Source organism: Phyllobates terribilis, unplaced genomic scaffold, assembly GCF_046119375.1.
Source record: "Phyllobates terribilis strain yellow unplaced genomic scaffold, ASM4611937v1 Scaffold_1__5_contigs__length_1240528914, whole genome shotgun sequence".
NCBI lineage: Eukaryota > Metazoa > Chordata > Amphibia > Anura > Dendrobatidae > Phyllobates > Phyllobates terribilis.
The window spans coordinates 736,686,692-736,711,842 of record NW_027362761.1 but is presented as its reverse complement, the minus strand read 5'-3'; the positions used below and the strand labels follow the sequence as shown (position 1 = coordinate 736,711,842).

The following is a 25,151-nucleotide window of genomic DNA, read 5'->3' as shown; positions in this document are numbered from 1 at the left end:
GGGGGCTGGAGAAAAAGTCATTACGGGCCATAATTGGCCCGCGGGCCTGAGGTTCTCCACCCCTACACTAGCTGAATCCTTCGAAGCTCTATGTAGAAACAGGAGGTCAATTTTCCCTGTATGACTCATCAGTCACTGCAAAAGTCCCTGGCAGGGGGGAGGGGGAGTAGCTGGGTCAGGAGTTGAGGAGAAAAGTGATAAATGCAGGGACAAGAGATTTCCTGTTTCTACATAGGGCAGAGAAAAGAGAAGAATTAGCTGGGTAGAAAGGCAAAATGAGCACAGTGATATATAATATGATGATTGCAATATATTAAGAGGATTAAAACTTTGATGGGAGTGCTTCTTTAAAAAATTTCCGAAAGATACTGTAAATTTCTGAGAAACGACAGAAGTGGAAATACTAGTATAGCCCCCTTCAGTGTAATGATCTATGGAATTAAAGCCCCAGCACTTTTCTCTCATTGTATTCAGGATCAATCATAAAAGTAGCACTTTTTGTTTCGATGAGTGCACTTTTTTTTATTTCTGCACTGTCTTCAAAATTGGCAACTATCTGTAAGTATAGCGACAGATCACAAAAACTATTAGTGCCTGTCAGAAAAAAAACCCTGCATAATATTTTTTTTTACAATGCAAATAAGTGACCTGTGGGCTAGTGAGTTGCAAGACCATGGTAGGGAGAGATGAAGTCAGGCTTTACCTTGAAGATATACAGTACTGTGTAATATTGTGCAGGTGGGGCCATATTCCTGCTCTCCCTCCTGCATGTGACATAGTGAGCTTTTGAGTCACTCCTGAACTACTATGATTGACAGCAGCAGGTGTATTGGATGATTGACACTATTCAGCGGAGCATAATGAGTAATGAAAGAGAAAATAGCTGTGAGCCCTGTATTGCCCTTGGGGCAATTGGGAAATAATAGTAGTTATAATCCCACAGCTATCAAAGGGGAATCTCGCTATCATTTTCTGTGATTCTCTTTGCTATATTAATGTAAAAATTAAATAAACACTGCATACCGTTATGAAGGAAAGTGATTCACTATATGCTCCATCCCCTGAATTTTATAGACTGGGAGATCAGGAGGCTGTAAGAGGCACAAAATTGGGGTGGAGTAGGGGCTGGATCCGACACAGATCCTCAGAAACAGGGTGGACAACATCAACAAGGTCCTCTAGAGTCTCTCGTACTAAAAGAAGTACGGTATGTTTATCTCCACAATGCCATGAATGTCAGATAGATGCATTTGCCACCAGAACATGTTCCTGTTTACAGACTCTGTGACAGGCATCTTGGACTCGCATAGTCGAAATATTCAGGACCTTACATTTAGACATTTAAAGCATAACTTAAGGATATTACTTAAATTTCTGAAATAGGAATACTCTTTTAATCCATTTAGGATCTCAAGTCTGTTGGGTTAGGGCACATAGCCAATATAAATGAGAAGGATATGTGTCTGTACAAAAATTTTCATGTAATTTTTCACTTCCCAGAGGTACTGTAGGTAGTCAAAATTTGAATCTGATTCTAAGCCATAGATTTTCCTGTTACCTGTTGTTAATACAGTGACCTAGTTAACTAAAGGATATATTTCCAATAGGCAAGGACTATATTGTGACTTGTGCCACTGCCTGTAGAACATTGAGACCGAATATGTCACACTGCACTCTCAACTAATGAAAGTGAATGTAATCAAGCAAAAATCCAGCTTTATTGGATTTCTGTCGATTGTTGAGTGGTCATCATGAAAAGTTATGGGTCTCAATGCAACTAAATTCACCATAAGAAGTCGCAATGTAGTAGCGCAACATCACAATTTTATGTCTTAATACTACAAGTTGCCATGTAGCCTTAGCCTAATACTAAATAAAATATAATACCATTACGGACGATCAAGTTTCCTCGTTACTTTCCCAATCACACCTCACCACCTGTGAACTGATCCAATCCCGTCCCACGTCATCCACCTCACCACAGTCTTCATCCCAACCCTAACCCACTTTTTCAACCAGTCACTAACAACTGGTGTCTTCCCCTCATGCTTCAAACATGCCTCGATAACATCCATCCTCAAACAGCCCTCCCTTGACCCATCCTCTCTGACTAGCTATCGCTCCATTTCACTTCTTCCCTACACCTCAAAACTACTGGAACAACACGTCCATTCTGAACTGTCCTCCCATCTCTCCTTCTGCTCCCTCTTCGACCGCTTACAGTCTGGCTTCCGATTGCATCACTACACTGAAACTGCCCTGACTAAAGTCACCAACGACCTATTAACTGACATCCAAGAAAGACTGCTCTGTCCTCCTCCTCCTGGACCTGTCATCTGCCTTTGACACAGTGGACCATTCCCTCTTACTACAGACTCTCTCATGTCTTGGCATCACAGACTTGGCCCTATCTTGGATCTCTTCATACCTAACAGACCGGACATTCAGTGTCTCCCACTCACACACCACCTCCTCATCTCACCTCTGTCGGTGTCCCCCCAAGGTTCAGTTCTAGGACCCCTGCTCTTCTGCATCTACACCTTCGGCCTGGGACAGCTCATGGAGTCCCATGGCTTTCAGTATCATCTCTATGCTGATGACACACAGATCTACCTCTCTGGACCTGATATCACCTACTTACTAACCAGAATCACACAATGTCTGTCCGCTATTTCATCCTTCTCGGATAGATTTCTAAAACTTAACATGGATAAAACTGAATTCATCATCCTTCCACCATCTCACTCAATTCCCCCATCTGACCTATCATAGTCAATGGCTGCTCACTGTCCCCAGTCCCGCAAGCTCGCTTCTTCGGGGTAATCCTGGACTCTAATCTCTCCTTCAAACCACATATCCAAGCCCTTTCCACTTCCTGCCGACTCAACTCAAAAATATCTCCCGGATCCGCACATTCCTCAACCACGAATCTGCAAAAACACTAGTGCACGCCCTCATCATCTCCCACCTCGCCTACTGCAACCTCCTGCTCTGTGGCCTCCCTACCAACACTCTTACACCCCTCCAATCTATCCTAAATTTTGCTGTCATCTGTCCCCCTGCTATTCCCCAGCCTCTCCTCTCTGTCAATCCCTTCATTGGCTCCCCATTACCCAGAGACTCCAGTTCAAAACTCTAACCATGTCATACAGAGCCTTCCACAACTTCTCTCCTCCATACATCTGTGACCTAGTCTCCCGGTACTTACCTGCACGCAACCTCCGATCCTCACAAGATCTCCTTCTCTACTCCCCTCTTATCTCCTCTTCCCACAATCACATACAAGATTTATCCCGTGCATCCCCCCTACTCTGGAACTCTCTACCCCAACATATCAGACTCTCGCCGACTGTGGAAACCTTCAAAAGGAACCTGAAGACCTACCTCTTCCGACAAGCGTACAACCTGCAGTAACCCACCATACCGCTGCACGACCAGCTCTACCCTCACCTACTGTATCCTCTCCCATCCCTTGTAGATTGTGAGTGGGCAGGGTCCTCTCTCCTCCTGTACCAGTCGCTGACTTGTATTGTTCAAAATTATTGTAATTGCAATAGTTTTTGCAATGTATACCCCTTTCACATGTAAAGCGCCATGGAATAAATGGCGCTATAATAATAAATAATAACAATAATAATGTATGATACTTTATATATCTGCTTAAAAATCACCTTGTAATTTTTTTTATGTTTTTTTTTTTACTGGAGCTTTGATTAATTTTCTTTTTTTCTTTTTTTAGCACTTTAAAAGTATCCTTTACTTGGATTTATCTGTCTACGGAAGGTGGCTTGACACATCAGTTATTATATGCCATGATTTGATTAGAGACGTTTCTGGCCAAGAAGTACATTGGACTCTTCAAGTGTCAGGAAGTGTAATACATCCTTATTGTACTGAAAGTGAATTGACTAATATGTGGGTTTACATTTTTCCAAGTGAAGAAGCAATCATCATGAAGCATAATGTCATATTTTAGATATTCTCGAAGTGAATTGCAAGCCTGAGGATGTTATGTTCAAGGAAGAAGAAAGCCAGTCTTAAGCACTCTACAACTATAGCAGTCCCATCTATGAAAGGTCATGGCTACCTTGATTACACCATTGAAAACCATTCTTCCAAAGCTTTTGAAAAGATGGATGAACTTCGAAAGAACAATCAGCTGTGCGATGTCCTTATAAAAGTAATTTATAATGGGCAAGAAGAACACTTCCCTGTGCATAAGATTGTCCTAGCATCTTGCAGCTCATTTTTCAGAGCTATGTTTACCAACAACTTTCGTGAGTGCTATGCCAAGGAAGTCACCATCAAGGACATATGCCCCATAGTAATGCAGAGGCTGATAGAATTTGCCTATACATCAAGGATAACGGTTGGGGAAAAGTGTGTCTTACATGTGCTCTTAGCTGCAATGAGGTACCAAATGGAGGACGTGGCTAAGGCTTGTAGTGACTTTCTCATGAAACATCTTGACCCCTGCAATGTCATTGGAATCTCCAACTTTGCGGAGCAAATAGGATGTATAGAATTACATAAAAAAGGAAGAGAATATATCAATAAGCACTTTAGTGAGGTAATTGTTTCTGTAGAAATGATTTTATATGGTAAATAAATGAAAGTAAGATATCTCTTTAAACTCAAGGATACAATTATTTTGCAGTTCTCCTTAACGGGGTATTATAGTTTCACATAATACTAATTCATTATGTAATGCATAATTACATAATTCCGTATTATATTTTTTCAATCAAATCCGCAGTGTTCAAGATATTTGTATGTTGTCTTTGTATAAAATTGTTCACTGGTAATTTGATGATCACTCACGTACATGGCTTTTTCCTGACAGACCTTGGATCTTTGTACTGTACCTGTGGCAAGCTGTATAAATGTGTGCTTATCGCATGAACAGGATACTTCAACTCAAAAATTTTTTCATCAATCAAAAATTTTTTAGAAGTACCAATGGGATCCCATAGTAAAGCTTAAATGGTGCTCCCTCTCTGCAGTGACCACCATCCATATAGAATGAAAACAATTGGGATCACCATGGTCATACTTTTCAAATTCTAACACTTGCTATATTATTAGTTACACCCTTGTAAGAGATCAGTGATGGAGATGTTTTTACGGCTATAAGCAATAACGACTCCCAAGTCTTTTCATCAGGGTCACTTTATTATTAGGTTTATTTAAAGGTGTAGACTAGTGAGTAAACATTAGAATGGGTTAGAAAAAATGGGTTACACAAATAATTGCAATACTTACCTGACTGATACTTTGCTGCTTCCATTCCGACACTTCCCGGTCTCCCCGCCGGTCTCTATTTCATGTTAAAGCGATGTCATCCCAACACAGCGACATGTGGCTTTTGCAGCCAATCACAGACTGAAGCGTTGACCCACTACTACAAGTGTTTACATGCAACAATCACATATTCCTGTGTCAAGACGTCATTGCTGTAGAAGGAAGATCGGTACAGAAACGAACAGCTACAAAATGGGAACAGTGGGGATCTATGAAGGGAGTATTGCTTATTTGATTTTTATTTAACCAATTCTTAAAAATTCTTTTTAAAGTATTCTGTTTCTTTTACCAAGTATTGGAACACTTGCCCAACATTTTACTTCTGTTATTGAAACTTTCAGATGTTCAAGTTTATCTGTTGCTGTAGAACCCAATGGCCATAAGCAAGTTACAATGTTATGTAAAATGGGTAACTACAATATGTAAAACAATATAAGGCTGATTTCTAAATGAAGTTCTTTGAGTAAGAGCCAAAAGTGGGCCCAGCAGGATATGCAAGTCCTACCTTTAAAATCCACTCCTGGCTTTGGCTTAAAAAGATGCATGAAATACTGCCATAAAAACTGCAGTCTTTTTCCAGGAAACATTGTGCATGAAACAATTTTAAAATGATTTTGCTTACTGCATATATGATGACAATATATTTTTTCTTTCATTTCAGGTTATAAAGGAGGAGGAATTTTTAAATCTTTCTCATTGTGAACTATTGGACTTGGTTAGTCAAGAAAGTCTGAATGTCCTCTGTGAGACAGAAGTGTACAATGCCTGTGTAAGATGGATGCAGTGGGATTTGAACAGCAGAGCCCAGTACTTTCATGTCCTGCTAAATGCCGTTCATATTTATGCTCTACCACCAAAGTTCCTGGCAGTTCAGCTAAAGCAATGTCCCATTCTGAGCAAAGAGAATTCATGCAGGATGTATCTATCTAAGATTTTCCAAGAAATGTCCTTACATAAGCCTCTCCCACCAGCAAAAGTACGAGGAAACCAACTAATCTATGTTGCTGGTGGCTACCTTCATAACTCACTGAGTTCTATGGATGCCTTTAACCCACAGACTGGAGAGTGGATTAAGCTGGCTGACATGCTAGAACCAAGGAGTGGTCTTGGAGCTTGTATCGTCAGTGGTTTGTTCTATACTGTGGGTGGGAGGAATCATTCCTCAACAGACAACACAGACTCAAATTCTTTAGCTTGCTTCAATCCATTAAACAATCAATGGACCTCAGAAACTTCAATGAATGTTCCCAGAAACCGTGTTGGAGTAGCAGAAATTGATGGTGCCATTTATGCGGTAGGAGGATCATCTGGATCTGATCATCACAGAAGTGTGGAAAGGTAAATGGCTTGATAGGTTGCGCTACATGTAAGCTAGTATTTTATCTTTGCAACCTGTAAAAATCTTCAAAAAGGATATGTCAGAAGGTAAATGTGCCACATCATAGTATATTGTATCAGAAAAGAATTATGGCAGTCGTTCAATACAGAACTGTCTGTAGAAGAAATGATGCACTTTGGTGTCAAATTATTATATATGTCCAATAAGGGGCAGTCATTCTATAATTCCAGGGTCTGCCCCAGTTTTTCAGCTTTGAATAAATTAAAAGTTGGTGGCCTGTGTATGGCAAGCCTAAAATCACTTGAACGAAGAGATATTTTGTTCGCATATCACAGTTTGTGTAGGCTTTTTCATGGTTTTATTCCTACCATGGCCTATTTGTGATCCTTACTACTTAATTCTTTAGGTACGATCCGGAATTGAACCAGTGGACATTTGTAAATTCCATGCATGTTGCCCGAATTGGGGCTGGAATAACCTCATGTCGTGGACTTTTGTATGCAGTTGGTGGATTTGATGGAGAAAACCGACTGAATACTGTAGAATGTTATCACCCAGAAAATGATAGATGGTATTTTGTCACACCAATGAAAACAATTCGAAGTGGTGCAGGTCAGTATATCTCAATGCAATGTAGATTGTGCATTGTAGTCAAATACACTATCTAGTACACCGTATACTTTGCGTTAATAACATAAACTATACCTTCAGATGTGCATTTATGGCTTTATGTATGTTCATACAGTTATATGAAAAAGTTTGGGCACCCCTATTAATCTTAAGCTTATTGTTTTATAAAAATTGGTGTTTTTGCAACAGCTATTTCAGTTTTATATATGTAATAACTGTTGGACACAGTAATGTTTCTGCCTTGAAATGAGGTTTATTGTACTAACAGAAAATGTGCAATCTGCATTCAAACAAAATTTGACAGGTGCATAAGTATGGGCACCTCACCAGAAAAGTGACATTAATATTTAGTAGATCCTCCTTTTTCAAAAATAACAGCCTCTAGTCGCTTCCTGTAGCTTTTAATGAGTTCCTGGATCCTGGATGAAGGTATTTTTGACCATTCCTCTTTACAAAACAATTCCAGTTCAGTTAAGTTTGATGGTCGCCGAGCATGGACAGCCCTCTTCAAATGATCCCACAGATGTTCAATGATATTCAGGTCTGGGGACTGGGATGGCCATTCCAGAACATTGTAATTGTTCCTCTGCATGAATGCCTGAGTAGATTTGGAGCGGTGTTTTGGATCATTGTCTTGCTGAAAGATCCATCCCCTGCGCAACTTCAACTTTATCACTGATTCTTGAACATTATTGTTAAGAATCTGCTGATACTGAGTGGAATCCATGCGTCCCTCAACTTTAACAAGATTCTTGGTGCCGGCATTGGCCACACAGCCCCAAAGCATGATGGAACCTCCACCAAATTTTACTGTGGGTAGCAAGTGTTTTTCTTGGAATGCTGTGTTTTTTTGCCGCCATGCATAACGCCTTTTTGTATGACCAAACAACTCAATCTTGGTTTCATCAGTCCACAGGACCTTCTTCCAAAAAGAAATTGGCTTCTCCAAATGTACTTTTGCATACCTCAGCCGACTCTGTTTGTGGCGTGCTTGCAGAAACGGCTTCTTTCGCATCACTCTCCCATACAGCTTCTCCTTGTGCAAAGTGCATTGTATAGTTGACCGATGCAGTGACATCATCTGCAGCAAGTTGATGCTGCAGCTCTCTGGAGGTGGTCTGAGGATTGTCCTTGACTGATCTCACCATTCTTCTTCTCTGCCTTTCTGATGTTTTTCTTGGGCTGCCACTTCTGGCCTTAACAAGAACTGTCCCTATGTTCTTCCATTTCCTTACTATGTTCCGCACAGTGGAAACTGACAGGTTAAATCTCTGAGACAGCTTTTTGTATCCTTCCCCTGAACAACTATGTTGAATAATCTTTGTTTTCAGATCATTTGACAGTTGTTTTGAGGAGCCCATGATGCCACTCTTCAGAGGAGATTCAAACAGGAGAACAACTTGCAAGTGACCACTTTAAGTAGCTTTTCTCATGATTGCATACACCTGGCTATGAAGTTCAAAGCTCAATGAGGTTACAAAACCCAAAAAAATGCTTTAGTAAGTCAGTAAAAAGTAGGTAGGAGTATTTAAAACAAGAAAATGATAAGGGTGCCCATACTTATGCACCTGTCAAATTTTGTTTGAATGCAGATTGCACATTTTCTGTTAGTACAATAAACCTCATTTCAAGGCAGAAACATTACTGTGTCCAACAGTTATTACATATATCAAACTGAAATAGCTGTTCCAAAAACACCAATTTTTATAAAACATTAAGCTTAAGATTAATAGGGGTGCCCAAACTTTTTCATATAACTGTATGTGCTCATTTTTTACTTGGGCAAAACAATAACAATTGACTATTTCATTATTGTTAAAATCACTATGCACATGACAAAGTTATTCAAGTGATCTTATCAGATATAATTTAAAGAAGTTGGACACTTTTTCTATATTTTTGTTTGTTTTATAAACGTGTTGGGGACAGGTTAAGGTTGAACTGAATGGTACATAACTATTACAGGTTCTCCTTCGACACTTGTCAGTACAGCCTTGCTCGTAGACTGCTCAGTAATCCTGTTCTCAACATAGACACGTGGTCAAAATTGTTTGCACCCCTCGTTTAATGAAAGAAAAACCCACAATGGTCACAGAAATAACTTGAATCTGACAAAAGTATTAATAAATTAAAAATCTATTCAAATGAACAAATGAAAGTCAGACATTGCTTTTCAACCCTGCTTCCACAGAATTTTTAAAAAAAATTAAACTCATGAAATAGGCCTGGATAGAAATGATGGTACTATTCACTTAATATTTTGTTGAACAACCTTTTGAGGCAATCACTGCAATCAAACGATTCCTGTAACTGTCAAGGAGACTTCTGCACCTCTCAACAGGTATTTTGGCCCACTCCTCGTGAGCAAACTGCTCCAGTTGTCTCATGTTTGAAGGTTGCCTTTTCCAGATTCCATGTTTCAGCTCTTTCCAAAGATGCTCAATAGGATTTAGGTCAGGTCTCTTAGAAGGCCACTTCAAAATAGTCCAATGTTTTCCTCTTAGCCATTCTTGGGTGTTTTTAGCTGTGTTTTTTTGGTCATTATCCTGTTGCAAGACCCATGACGTGTGACTGAGACCAAGCTTTCTGACACTGGGCAGCACATTTCTCTTTAGAATCCCTTGATAGTCTTGAGATTTCATTGTACCCTGCACAGATTCAAGACAACATGTGCCAGATGCAGCAAAGCAGCCCCAGAACATAACAGAGCCTCCTCCATGTTTCACAGTAGGGAGAGTGGTCTTTTCTTGATATGCTTCATTTTTCCATCTGTGAGCATAGAGCTGATGTGCCTTGCCAAAAAGTTCCATTTTTGTCTCATCTTTCCATAGGACATTCTCCCAGAAGCTTTGTGGCTTGTCAACATCTAGTTTGGCAAATTCCCGTCTGGCTTTTTTATGATTTTTTTTCAACAATGGTGTTCTCCTTGGTCGTCTCCCATGAAGTCCACTTTGGATCAAGCCACGACAGATGGTGCTATCTGACACTGATGTTCCTTGAGCTTGAAGTTCACTTTTAATCTCTTTAGAAGTTTTCCTGGGCTCTTTTGTTACTATTCTTATTATCCTTCTCTTTGATTTGTCATCAATTTTCCTCCTGCGGCCATGTCCAGGGAGGTTGGCTACAGTCCCATGGATCTTACATTTTTGAATAATATGTGCAACTGTAGTCACAGGAACATCAAGCTGCTTGGAGATGGTCTTATAACCCTGACCTTTAACATGCTTGTCTATAATTTTCTTTCTAATCTCCTGAGACAACTCTTTCCTTTGCTTCCTCTGGTCCATGTTGAGTGTGGTACACACCATGTCACCAAACAGCACAGTGAGTATTTGTAGCCCTATATACAGACCCACTGACTGATTACAAGATTGTAGACACCTGTGATGCTAATTAGTGGACACAACTTGATTTAACATGTCCCTGTTGTCACATTATTTTCATGGGTACCATCATTTCTGCCCAGGTCTATTCCATGAGTTTAATTTTTTAAAAAATTCTGTGGAAGCAGGGTTGAAAAGCAATGTCTGACTTTCATTTGTTCATATATATAGATTTTTAATTTATTATTACTTTTGTCAGTTTCAAGTTACTTCTGTGACCATTGTGGGTTTTTCTTTCATTAAACGAGGGGTACCAACAATTTTGACCACGTGTGTAGCAGTAGTTGATGAAGCATGTGAGCAGACCTGTCTTTCAGCCTCCAAATAGAAAGCTGCTTTCCCATATGAGGTTTCTTTGTTGGAGGAGGCTGATGGACTTTCAAAATGTGGTCACATTTTGCTCTATCTGCAGCCATTGTATGAACCGGAGAGCTGTGCAGCCCGAAAGATAGGTTGCACTGCAAAGAGCAGGAGAACACCCTGTAATACTTATCCAATAAATATAGCCAACACATTTGTTTTTTATATATACAGTGGGGAAAATATACATTTGATACACTGACGATTTTGCAAGTTTTCCCACCTACAAAGAATGGAAAGGTCTAATTTTTATTGTAGGTACACTTCACCTGTGAGTGAGAGACAGCATAAAAAAAAACCAAACAGAAAATTACATGGTATGATTTTTAAATAATTAAATTGCATTTTTTTGCATCAAATAAGAATTTGATCATTTACCAACCAACAAGAATTCTGGCTCTCACAGACCTGTTAGTTTTTCTTTAAGAAGCCCTCCTACACTGCACTCATTACCTGTATTAATTTCACCTGTATGAACTCGTTACCTGTATAAAAGACACCTGTTCACATACTCAATCAATCACAATCCAACCTCTCCACTATGGCCAACACCAAAGAGCTGTCTAAGGATTCCAGGGACAAAATGGTAGACCTGCACAAGGCTAGGATGGGCTACAGGACCATAGTCAAGCAGTTTGGGGTAAGGATGATTCTGAGAAAGGTAAGGAATCAGCCTAGAACTACACGAGAGAACTTGGTCAATGACCTGAAGGGAGCTAGGACCACAGTCTCAAACATTACCGTTAGTAACACACTATGCCGTCATGGTTTAAAGTCTTGCAGGGCACACAAGGTCCCCCTGCTCATGCCAGCACATGTCCAGGCCCATTTGAAGTGCAGCAGTGACGATCTTGATCCAGGGGAGGCATGGGAGAAGGTCATGTGGTTGGATGAGACCAAAATAAAACTTTTTGGTATCAACTCCACTCGCCGTGTTTGGAGGAAGAAGAAGGATGAGTACAACCACAAGAACACCGTCCCAACCGGGAAACATCATACTTTGCAAGCATGGGGTTGCATCAGTGATGCTTTATGGTTGTGATGCAGCCAATGGCATGGGGAACATTTCACAGGTAGAGGGAAGAATGGATTCAATGAAATTATTGATGCAAACATAACACCATCTGTCAAAAAGCTGAAGTTGAAAAGAGGATGGCTTCTATAAATAAATAAGGATCCTAAACACACGTCAAAATCCACAATAGACCACCTTAAAAGGCACAAGCTGAAGGTTTTACAATGGCCCTCACAGTCCCCTGATCTGAACATCGTTGAAAATCTGTGGCTAGACCACTCAATAGCAGTGCATGCAAGACAACCCAGGAATCTCACAGAACTGGAAGAATTTTCCAAGGAAGAATGGATGAAAATTCCTCAAACAAGAATTGAAAAACTCTTGGCTGGCTACAAAAAGAGTTTACAAGCTGTGATACTTTCAAAAGGGAGTACTACTAGGTACTAACTATGCAGGGTGCCCAAACTTTTTCATCGGCCCATCTTCCTTTTTGTAATTTTTAAAAAGAAAAAGATGAAATTATATATTTTTTTGCCTAAAATACAAAGGAAATGTGTCATCTTTAACTTTAGCCCATTTAGAGATCATTTCATCTGCAACTTGCTTAACTGTTCACAATAACAGTAATTTTGACCAGGGGTGCCCTAACTGTTACATGCCATTGTATATGTAAGACATATGTATACATGTGCATAGGGAGTTACATATTTTATTACCATGCAGAGCCATATGCCATTTCTGATTATTGCCAATTTTGCTAACAGAAAAAATCCCTAATAACTAATTTTATCTCCTATCATGCAGCACTATTGTTAGTTTTACTATATCAGATAACTGTGCACTGCCTTGTGACAGAGAGGGCTCTACGTAGCACAGAATTCTGGGAGATTTTAGCTCTAAACTCTGCAGAATTGTAACTATATCTCTACAGAGAAATACAGGATGTAAATCAGCATTATTACAAGATGGGCAATACAACAAAATGGATTAATTACTCAGCTTCATGCATCTGACGCGCCCCCTGGGCCTGGGGTACTCGGTACCGGGCCGTTCATTGCTAGGGGAGATGTCACAGTGGCGGTGACCCGGTCCGTGACCCAGGGCGGTCAATCAAAGGGGAATATTTACAGGGGAATTAAAGTCTTTATATACAGTTTGTGATGCCACCTGTGGTATGCTGCTATATGGAGCCGCCGCTGCAGTGCAGAACCTCTGGAGCTGGTGTGAATGCAGCAGAGTTGGTTTAGCTCTCCACAGGTAGAGCTTAGCTCCAGGGCAGTGTAAGTGTTGTAGATGTTGTGGATGATGCTGGGCAGTATGGCGCAGGTGATGGCGCAGATAATGATCACGGAGACAGTAAGGTGCAGTCCTCAGGGTTTACTCACGGTTTCTTAGACTTCCAGTTACCAGTACTAGAGTAACTTCCCATGGTGTCCTGTGCTTACTCAGGGAGGGGTTCAGCAAACTCCCAGGTCTCTCTGGAGTACGTAACGGGACTCCCTTCTGTGTGCTCCTTCTGGCCGTCTCCCTGCGCCTCACACCCAGTGTCTCAGGCCAGTGGCCGCGGACCTTGCCGGGCGACGTCTTCTCTGTCCCCTGGGTCCTCTATGGCCACCTTTCTGGTGATTAGATGTGGCTTTTGGCTACAGTACCTGAAATACTGCAGCCTCCGGTTTCCTAGTTGAGGCTTAAAGAACTCTGCTAGTTTAGGGTCCGGTCCCCTCTGTGCGACCTGACCCCTCCACCTCCTGGTAGATTCGGGCGTACGGGTGGCCTCCAGCACTACCAGTACCCCTGGGGTCCCTTCCACGTTCCTGGAGCCTTTCTCCTGCTCCTCTCTCTCCTCAGTCTTGGGCCTCTCTGGCTAGGCCCTCCTCCAGAACAGAGCTCCTGCTCCCTGTACTTCTCCTCTCAGACTGTCTGCACTCCCAAAATGGCTTCTCTCTTTATACTATCCCTAACAAGTGCTCCCCTGAACTTCTTCCTCCACTCACACCCACTACATGGTTCCCCCTACTTTAGTTCCCCCACTCCAGCCAGGGACAGGGCTCAGCAGGGAAGCGACGCATCTTGCCCCTCCTGCTGGTCTGGAGCAGTGTAGTGTTGGATGCAGATGTTAGGGTCCCGGGCAGTACTCCTTCCTTACCTGAGAGTGAGATACCACACCTCTGGGTGAGATGCAGTACCTCTGTGGCGACTGAACCCGCAGGGGCGCCACACATCTGCAGACTATGGAAGAAATGTGTGATAGATGCGATTTCACCAAAAGAGTCGGTTTTTTATTTATGAGAACAGAGGTCCACTGACCCTCATTCTTCCTTGTATGCATGCTCAGCTCCCATTTTATACTTCTATCAGAGTTCCAGATACAGCCAAACAAGTGTTCTGGCCTGTGTCTGAAATTCATAAAAGTTGATTAAGAGAGTAGCACATCCGTGGCCACATTTTCATTTACAATGGTCATATAACTAAACAGGAAGAGAGTTTAGGGGATCTCAAATATCAAGATAGGGGCCACATGTGTCAGACATTTATGACATATTCTATGGATATGCTATTAATGTCTAAGATGGAAATTAGCTCTTACAAAACAAATTAATAAACACTTTTGATATGAGGCCATTCACCAATCTTGTAGTCTTCATGGTTCTCCTGGGGCTTAAAAGCACTTTATTGCCTAGAATTGGGTAGACGTCAAGAAGAGTAAACAGTTCAGCCCTCCTGGTGCTTATTAAATATCAGAGATAATTGAGTTAAAATGCAAAACAGGGTTGGTACGGTCCAAACAGTGATGCATTTCATAGAATGCCTTTTAGATCAACCACAGAAAATCCGATCCATGTAAATACATTTTGAGAATCTCATTCACACACATATTGCACTGTTCCATTTTTGCGTCAGATATGCAAAATGGGACTGAAGGAAGTATCTTTTCTTTTCCACATTTTGGTATTCATTCTCAAAGAACAACCACAATGGGGAAATGTGATATTGACAAACAGCTGTTTTGGCCACTTGGCACCATGATGTACAAATATACGTGGGATTAGGTTCAGCTTTGTTACCAGGGCTCTTGGAGATACCTGTATAGTGCCCCAGAATATGTTTTCTCTATGTAACTAAGAGTTATCATTATTAGTTATATCATTATATGATAATTAAATGTTTTTTATCTGATAGTAGAGAGGTTAAGAGTCGTACCTACTATTTCCATTTTTATGCTAACCCATACCTAAAATATTAAAATGATATCCTCTTACAGGAGTTATGTGTCTGGACAATTATTTATATGCTATTGGAGGATATGATGGCAATATTCAGCTAAACACTGTAGAACGGTACAACATAGACCATGATTACTGGGAGTCTGTGGCACCAATGAAACACAAAAGGAGTGCACATGGTCTGGCTATGCACCAAGGAAAGATTTATGTTCTTGGTAAGTATTTCATTGACTGTATGATTAAAAATTATTGCCAGTGAGAAGCCTCGTATAGAAAATGGGCATCTTTTTAGAAATCTCTTAACAATTATTTTATATTTTTTTTCCAAATTTTCATACATTGCTGCTTCTAAAGGTGAATTCTGTAAATGCAGTAGAATTATGCATTCCTGTGGGAAAAAAAAGTTTACATCAAAGGAATAAAAATTTAATATTTTGTTTCATTCAAATTTCAAACAATTTTCTTTGTTATTAAACAATTCCATAATAAACATTTACAATGAAAAATATAAGGAGATCACGTGCAATGTAGAATGCGTTTTATACCCAGAAGAATGCTGAAATACCGTATATAGCCATAGGTCATTAATTCATCATTTTAAACTAAATAGCGAAAAATAAAGTACAGTAGCCATCACTTAGTAAACATCTTGCCATTTACTACAAAGAGGATAAGGCATATGACATATTTGATGATATTGCTAACAGTACATTATTGTCCATATACACTGTGTTGCGAATTATTAGGCAATTTGTGTTTTTGATGATTATTTTTATCATTAAACAACTACAGTGCTGTCGGTCAATCCACAACGTTAGTAAACCTGAATATTTAAGAAAGTAACAGCGATATATTCTGTCTTTCTTAGGGAATATCTGTGTGTGCAGAATTATTGGGCAACTATTAGTACGCAAAATTATTATGTAACTAGATGAAAAACGTATACTTTCCCATCTCAATTGTTTATTTTCACCTGTTAAAGTGATAATAATAACCAAACAGCTCAAAATGTCCAGTAATATATTTCTGACATTTCATAAAAATTTCAGCATCTAATATAGCCACCCTACTTTACAATAACAGTCATAGGCCTTCCATCCATGGAGTCTGGCAGTTTAAATCTGCTGATGATAAATGTTTTGGGAAGCACCAACCACACCGTCCCAGACATTGATCAGAGAGATGTACTATTCTTCACCATAAATCTCCTGTTTAAGAAAGGCCAACATGTTCTCAATAGAGTTTAGGGAAAGTAAGGTAGGGGACCATGTCATTATTCTTTAATCTTTAACCCATTATTCAATCAGTCATCATGTGCCTTTAACAGCCGCGGGAGGAGCGGAGCTCTGCCCACGGCTCTTAATCTGTTAAATCCTGCTGTTAATCTCTGACAGCGGCATTTAACACACACCAGCAGGCACGGCACACCATTCCACACTTCCATTGGCATGCCCGTGACTCGATCGCGGGGCGCCGATGGGTTGCCACGACAGCCGGGGGGTCTGCTAGTGACCCCCGTGCCTGTCACTACTATCCTCTTGTGAAAGCTAGCCCATGGCTGCCATTCATAGGAGATTGTGATTTTAGCTGGTGCACTGCTACTGTGGAGAAAATAAGTATTTACTACACTGCCGATTTTGTAGGTGGGAAAACTTGTTGCCTTCTCATAAAGCTGCTTGCCTACTGTTCTGTAGCCCTTCCCAGCCTTGTGCAGGTCTAAAATTTTGTCCCTGGTGTCCTTAGACAACTCTTTGGTCTTGGCCATGGTGAAGGGGTTGGAGTGTGATTGATTGATTTAGTGTGTGGACAGGTGTCTTTTATACAAGTAATGAGTTCAAAGAGGTACAATTAATACAGGTAATAAGTGCAGAGTAGGAGGGCTTCTTAAAGAAAAACTATCAGGTCTGTGATTTTCTGGTTTTTATTTTTAGATTCTGTCTCTCACAGTGAAAGTGTACCTACAATACAAATTACAGGCCTCTCCATTCTTTGTAGGTGGGAAAACTTCCAAAATCGGCAATTTATCAAATACTGCCAATTTTGCAGTTGCAATCGGACGATTGCAGATGCAAGTCCCCTAAGGGAATTAACAAATCTAGTAAAAAGTGAGAAAAAAAGTTTTTAAAAATATGAAAGAAAAAAAAACACAAAAGTTCAAGTCATCCCCTTTTGGCACATTAAAAATACAACAATTAAAAAAAATACACATATTTGATATCACTGCATTTGTAAATTTCCATCTATCATAGTATAAAATAAATTAATCCAATCGGTAAACAGCGTAACGAGAAAAAAAATTCAAAAAGCCAGAACTACTTTTTTTGGCCGCCGCAACATTGCAATAAAATGCCATAAGAGGCGATCAAAACATTGCATCTACCCCCAAATAGTATTGATAAAAATGTCTGCTCAGGGCGCAAAAAATAAGTCATCACACAGCCCCAAATGAAAACGTTACGGGTCTCAGAAAAGGACGACACAAGCCAAAACCTTGTACTTCTGAGCACTTCAGGGAGGTTTCAGTTCTGGAATATGTCGGCACTGGAGGGTAATGGGTTCCTGGTCGCTTCAAGCTTGATTCTTCTCAAGTCTTTGACAGTTAATGTGTCTTTTTTTCGCAACATGTTTTTTGTGATCCTGTTGACTATTTGCAATAAAACTTTTGATGGTCCTGTGATCAGTCCCCAATATGTTAGCATTGCTGCATCGCTCTGTAAGACTTTTAATAATTTTTGACTTATCACATAAATCTCTTTTGGCCCATTTTGCCTGAGGAAAACAAGCTTCATAGTTCTGCACACCTTGATAAAGGATGTTGTATCTTTAGGCCTCACCGTCCCTCATTACACAAATACACATTACTTGATCTGCTTCATCCAATCAGCATTCAGGCTTATACAGCACTGGAGTCGAAAAATCTGTATAAAAATGATGATATAGTAAAAATCCTCACTTGTGTAATAATTATTCTCAGAGTATACTATGTATAGGGGTCATCCATAGATCACAATCACAAGATAAGAGCAGGATCACATTATGTTGGGATGACCATCCATAGACACAGTTTGCCCCTCCGTAGAGTTTGCATATTGAACAAAAGCATGGGTATCGTTCCTATACCTTTGAATGCTTGCTTTGGCCTCCTTCGTAATGTTATGTAATATGATTTCATGTGGCCTGGCTATAACAATTCTCATCTTGTTGCATGAATTGTTCAGTATATTTTACATTCACCTAACAAGCAATCAAAATTAATAACATTTCAGATTATGTTCATTGAAATAAAATATCTGCAGCATTGTCTAAGTCTTATCCGAGTACTGTTTCAGTATTGATGTCTGAAGATTGGACTAATATACTGATGATAATTGCACTACCATCAATAAAGCAAATCTCAAGAAATCTAATCCTACTGGTATATGCAATTAGTTTATCGCTATGTGACCACATTGATTTTCTATATGGTACAATGTAGCATCATAAAAGTGCAATCTTTAGCTGTGCAGTGTGTGCTGTGGCCAAAGTCACTATGCAACCCAAGCCTAAACCTCTTTTGAAGCTCCTTATGTATGGCTCCTCTATGGAGTGAAAGTAGCTGTTGCAAAAGATTATTAGATTAATTAGCACAATTCATAGTTTCATCGTTGTTAAGGTTGAAGGTAGACTTAAGTCCATTGAGATCAACCTCATGTTGATCCAGAGGAAGGCAAAAATCCCATTAAGCAGATGCTAATAGTTCCATATTAGGGGAAAAATTCCTTCTGGACTCCACATATGGCAATCAGACTAGTTCCCTGGATCAACGTCCCATTACAGAATCTAGTGCCCATGACCTGTAATATTATAAGGCATCCGGGCTATACTATACTCCATGTAATAGTCGCACAAACTATACAATGTTAAATTAAGCATTTATCAGTGCCAATAATAGCACAAGACAATTGTTCTTACAATAATCTTTGCTGTTATATTATTATTTTTATTCTACTTATACTACTTGCTGTAACCGAAAGGGTTAATTAAAAGCGATAGATTGTAATATCTGTATATACTTTTTTCCACAGGTGGCTTTAATGCAGAAGGTTTTCTATCTTCAGTAGAATGTTATTGCCCAAAAAGCAACACATGGACAGAAGTGGCAGAAATGCTCGTAGGGTGCAGCGGTATGGGTGTAGCAGTAACCATGGAGCCCTGTCCAAATATTGTCAAAGACATTGATGAGAATTCATGAATAACATCTTGAAAGTTTAGAATGTAATTATTTTCAGTTATTAACTTTTTCCGTTCCGATCTATTGCTGCTTTCCGAGTGCCACTGCTTGCTGCTTGTAACAGGCCAATATTTAGATTTATTTTTTTGTCACATGTAACTTAGCTACACACCTATAAAACGTCTGACATGTCTGTTAGTAGATTTTCTATGAATCCGTATACCACATGTTCCACTCTCTGAGAAGACAGAAGCAGAGACAAACAGAAGCTAAAGAACACCTCCCTTACCTGAGAGCTTCTGTCCCTTCCTTTTAGAAAACAGCAGAGGTGTTAGCACCCAGACCTACACTAATCAAACCCTTGTACACATCATTATTAGTGATGAGCGAGCATGCTCGTTACTCGAGACTTACGAGCATGCTCGGGTGTTTTCTGGGTATCTTCAGCATGCTTGGGTGTTATGTTTGAATCACTCCCGTGTGCATGATTTGCGATTGTTTGACAGCTTTAATACATGTGAGGAATGTCTGTTTCTTAGGCATTTCTCACATGTATTAAAGATGTTAAACAGTTGCAAATCATGCGCAGGGTGTTACTAAAACATAACGGCCGAGCACGCTGAAGATACTCGGCGAGCACCCGAGCATGCTCACCGAAGGGTTAACAGAACATACTCGCTCATCACTAATTATTATGATACCTCATAAGGTATATATTAAATGTTAGGTACCCTTTAACAGTTTAGCTGTCATTTGAACTCCCACAATGCATTGATCCTTGAAGACATTAAAGTGGCTCTATGAGAATATAAAAAAGAAGAAATAAAGAAAATATAATTTTGAATAAATTCGTAAATATCGATCAATAGCAAATCACATATGGTTTAGTCTAGGGAGGTAACAATTAAAGTACCTTAAAATGGACAATGTCTTATTATACTAACAGAAAACTGTCATAGAATGTTAATAGAACAGGTGTCTTGTGATCACGTGTAGTAGGAAGTTCTGCTACTGTATCTTGGAGATAACCTACAGTGGTGGCCAAAAGTATTGGCACCCCTGCAATTCTGTCAAATAATACTCAGTTTCTTCCTGAAAATGATTGCAATCACAAATTCTTTGGTATTATTATCTTCATTTAATTTGTCTTCAATGAAAAAACACAAAAAGAATTGTCCTAAAGCCAAATTGGATATAATTCCACACCAAACCTAAAAAAGGGGGTGGACAAAAGTATTGGCACTGTTTGAAAAATCATGTGATGCTTCTCTAATTCATGTAATTAACAGCACCTGTAACTTACCTGTGGCACCTAACAGGTGTTGGCAATAACTAAATCACACTTGCAGCCAGTTAACATGGATTAAAGTTGACTCAACCTCTGTCCTGTGTCCTTGTGTGTACCACATTGAGCATGGAGAAAAGAAAGAAGACCAAAGAACTGTCTGAGGACTTGAGAAACCAAATTGTGAGGAAGCATGAGCAATCTCAAGGCTACAAGTCCATCTCCAAAGACCTGAATGTTCCTGTGTCTTCCGTGTGCAGTGTCATCAAGAAGTGTAAAGCCCATGGCACTGTGGCTAACCTCCCTAGATGTGGACGGAAAAGAAAAATTGACGAGAAATTTCAATTCAAGATTGTGCGGATGGTGGATAAAGAACCTCGACTAACATCCAAACAAGTTCAAGCTGCCCTGCAGTCCGAGGGTACAACAGTGTCAACCTGTACTATCCATCGGCGTCTGAATGAAAAGGGACTGTATGGTACGATACCCAGGAAGACCCCACTTCTTACCCCGAGACATAAAAAAGCCAGGCTGGAGTTTGCCAATACTTACCTGAGAAAGCCTAAAACATTTTGGAAGAATGTTCTCTGGTCAGATGAGACAAAAGTAGAGCTTTTTGGGAAAAAGCATCAACATAGAGTGTACAGGAAAAAAAAAGAGGCATTCAAAGAAAAGAACACGGTCCCTACAGTCAAACATGGCAGAGGTTCCCTGATGTTTTGGTGGCCAGCAATGAGTCCAGACCTGAATCCCATAGAACACCTGTGGAGAGATCTCAAAATGGCAGTTTGGAGAAGGCACCCTTCAAATATCAGGGACCTGGAGCAGTTTGCCAAAGAAGAATGATCTACAATTCCAGCAGAGCATTGTAAGAAACTCATTGATAGTTACCGGAAGCGGTTGTTCGCAGTTATTTTGGCTAAAGGTTGTGCAACCAAGTATTAGGCTGAGGGTGCCAATACTTTTGTCTGGCCAATGATTTGATTTTTGCTTCATTCTGTTTTGTGTTTTTTCCTTGCAAGCAAATTAAATGAAGATAATAATACCAAAGAATTTGTGATTGCAATCATTTTCAGGAAGAAACTAAGTATTATCTGACAGAATTGCAGGGGTGCCAATACTTTTGGCCACCACTGTATATCATATATTCTCAAGATGCTACACAGTATTCAGAAACAACTGGGAAGGACAGCAGCCTTTTCTTACCTCAGCACCCTTCATATCCCTAGTATTAGATCAGAAAGACATCACGGGAAGAGGTGTGAGAAGCCTTTTATTACTCTAACACTCCTGGTATCTCCAGTATTAGATCAGATAGGGTAGACAGCAGTGTGAGCAGCCTCTTCTTACCTCAGCACTGCTGGTATTTCCAGTAGTAGATCAGAAAGACAGGTGGATAGCAGTGTGAGCAGCCTCTTATTAATCTAGCACTTCTGGTATTTCCAGTATTAGATGAGATAGACAGTGTGGACAGCAGTGTGATCAGCCTCTTCTTACCTCAGCACTCCTGGTATCCCCAGTGATCAGAAAGACATGGTTTGGGAGGTGTGAGCAGCCTCTTATTACTCTAGCACTCCTAGTATCTCCAGTGCTAAATCAGTTAGACATGGTGGACAGTAGTGTGAGAAGATTCTTCTTACCTCAACACCAACACTCCTGGTATTTCCAGTATTAGATCACAGATACAGAGTGGACAGCATTGTTAGTTGCCTTTTCATACCTCATCCCCACTGGCATCTCCAGTATTACTTTGGAAAGACAGGGTGGACACAAGTGTGAGCAGCCTCTGGCTGCAGCCAGAGAAAGCGTCTGCCCTGACAAAATGTTGATGAGCTGGGCCGCTGATTGGCTTCACCCAACATATTACACAACAATGTTGCGTCACTGCTGGCAACAATCTGTATGAGGTGAATATACACTGTTTTTATTTTAATTCAGGTTCTGAATTGATCAAAAACTGCATTTGTGAATTGGCCCTACAAGGAGAAAGTTCAGCAGAGCAAGGTTGTGCATCATGTGTGGGTGGTTCTAAATTGGTACTCAGAAGTGAAGTTTAAAGGGAACCTGACATCAGAAAATTGCCTAATAAGGTAATCCCAGGCTCCTGCAGGAAATTATGTTACCATTACAATGAAGTTTGTAGCTAAAGTATGCATGGTGGACTTGCTAGAGTTATAAAGTAAAACCTCTGTGAGTGGAAAACTGTTTCCCTGAGTCACCTGGGCGGTACGGTATACTGGCCAAGTAACCGAATCTTGATTTGAAAAAACATCTTTCCTTTTGATTGACTGCTCCAGCCGGGTGACCTCAACGTCGACATCTTTGAAATCCAGCAAACACTTTCATGATCCGAGCTCCAAACACCTCTGTCATTGCACACTGAGCTATTCACCGCAGGACTCCAGTCTTTGACTGACAGATCAATCTTGTTTTAGTGACCCTCCTTCCTATCTCTGATTTCGTGCCACTGCCATCAGAGCGTAGGATCTTCTCCTCACAGGGGGGGCAGTGCATGCTCACATTGATTGTCTTGCTCTTGCAAAGCAATTGTGAACTTATTACGCTTGCACTGGCCCAGACAATGAGATGCATGTGCAAAACCTCAGACAGGGGAGGCTGAAACAAGAGTGACCTGTCAACCAAAGACTCAAAGCAGACAGTGGGTAGGTAATAGGGAGAGAGACAGGAGAGCTGTAAGTGCATTGTCACACACCTCTGCACTTGCAGCTTATTATCATATAATTTAAACCCTGGAAAATTGACAGAATGGCAAAACGAAATACTAGAACCAAGGCAAGATTTTAATCAGCATTAAAGAATCTTTACACAAATGCCATTAATTAGCGGTATAAAATTCTGATGACAGGTTTCCTTTAAACAGGTCTCTATAGTCCCAATTTTTTTTTGTAAAAGGTGCTTATCACTTTAGTATTTGTTAGGAACACATATTTATTGCAACAAAAAGGAAAAAAAATATAACATTTTTGCTGTGCTTGTGAGTGTCTGCCATTTAGGGATATTTGAGCATGTCTCGCCAGTCCTCGGTTTCAAATGAAGGAAGGAGGCCCTTTCCCAAGTGGTGCTCTCAGTTGTCTATGCCATTTTGATAATCATAAATAATGTAACGTGAGAAGGGCCTGAGGCAAGTAGACGCTACATATTTTTTCTAAGTAATGAACATTTCCGATTATGATAGACATGTATTCATAATTATAAATATATGCCTCCCAACAGTTTACTAGATGTTTTCCAACAATGGTGACATCATTTTTACTTTAGCCAATATCTTTGCCAATTTAAAATGTGTACACTTTAGTACTTTAGTAAAACGTCACTCACATATTTCGCACATGGTTGTCTAGCGATATAAAAAGTTGTTAACTTTAATTCAGAATACTGACCTGTCGGCCCTAATTCACATCTCTAATGGTGCCGATCTGACACATGCAGACACAGAAGGGGGCTGGTTTATCTAAATAACTTAGCCAGGATCATAAGATCGGATCTGAACTTAGAACAAGACTGCTAGATGATAATGATAATGTATGTAAATTGCTGTGGAATATGTTGACGCTATATAAAAATAAAGATTATTATTATTATTAAAGATTATTAAGAGTGCAGTATTGAGAATTAAAGTACATTAGCAAGTTTCATTAATTTACATGTGGACAACAACCAAATAACGTTTTTGTTGTCGGATAACCCCTTTAATCTCGATCAGAATGTTTTGATGCAGTTTTTGCTGCAATTTTAGTGGATTAGAAAGTTGAGTCCACTTTTGGACATGTATAGCATGTTGTTGGACAGCGTACCTCTGCTAAAATTATGGCCTTGTGTGTGCATAGGTTCATATTGCCATATTAGATAATATCATGTAATATTATTGTCAGTGACATATATTCAGTAAATTGTAAAGCTGCTGTAATTAAATTTTGAAAAAAAATGGTATTATTTTGCTTGTGCCAAAAGGAAAAAATAATGGAAAAAATAATGCTATAAATGTAAATATATTTGTAAAAAATGTAATTAATGTACAGCCAGTTGTATTTGTAAATATGTAATAAACGTTGTATTCTTAATACTTCATGTCTTATGTCCAAACTTTTGTTATATTACCGTACTTGTTCTACGTGTTTATGCATTCCAAAGTGCCCAATAGAAATGCTCACATACCCTTGAATTGCTGACATACGTACATGTTTTCTGGTCTGCTGACACATCGGTACTGTATGTTCCCGACTTCAAATGTGGTAATTAGAATAAATACCTGGAACAACACCCTAATTCCAGAAATCTAGTACTCGTCACATCCAGGCTTCATGAATTAACCTTCAGAGCTTCCTCTAAAGCATCATTCACACATCTGTGAAAAATTTTTACCGGTATCAGAAGTATTTTCCA

The 25,151-nt window shown here is 39.9% G+C and overlaps 1 protein-coding gene across 3 annotated transcripts in view; it reads left to right on the top strand.

Annotated features, from left to right (window-relative positions):
• The window catches only part of LOC141275451 (kelch-like ECH-associated protein 1A), a 59,418-nt gene extending 34,632 nt beyond the window's left edge, over positions 1–24,786 (top strand). For 2 of the 3 annotated variants that reach the window (XM_073686387.1, XM_073686388.1), the window contains exons 4-8: positions 3,740–4,570; positions 5,963–6,639; positions 7,047–7,252; positions 15,291–15,467; positions 19,317–20,549. In XM_073686387.1, the coding sequence (XP_073542488.1) occupies positions 4,007–4,570; positions 5,963–6,639; positions 7,047–7,252; positions 15,291–15,467; positions 19,317–19,483 (1,791 nt within the window). In that variant the 5' untranslated portion in view covers positions 3,740–4,006 and the 3' untranslated portion in view covers positions 19,484–20,549. Of the gene's footprint in view, positions 1–3,739; positions 4,571–5,962; positions 6,640–7,046; positions 7,253–15,290; positions 15,468–19,316; positions 20,550–22,685 lie in introns of those variants that run through there. The other variant, XM_073686386.1, reaches the window with a different exon arrangement.
• The last annotated feature ends 365 nt before the right edge of the window (positions 24,787–25,151 follow it).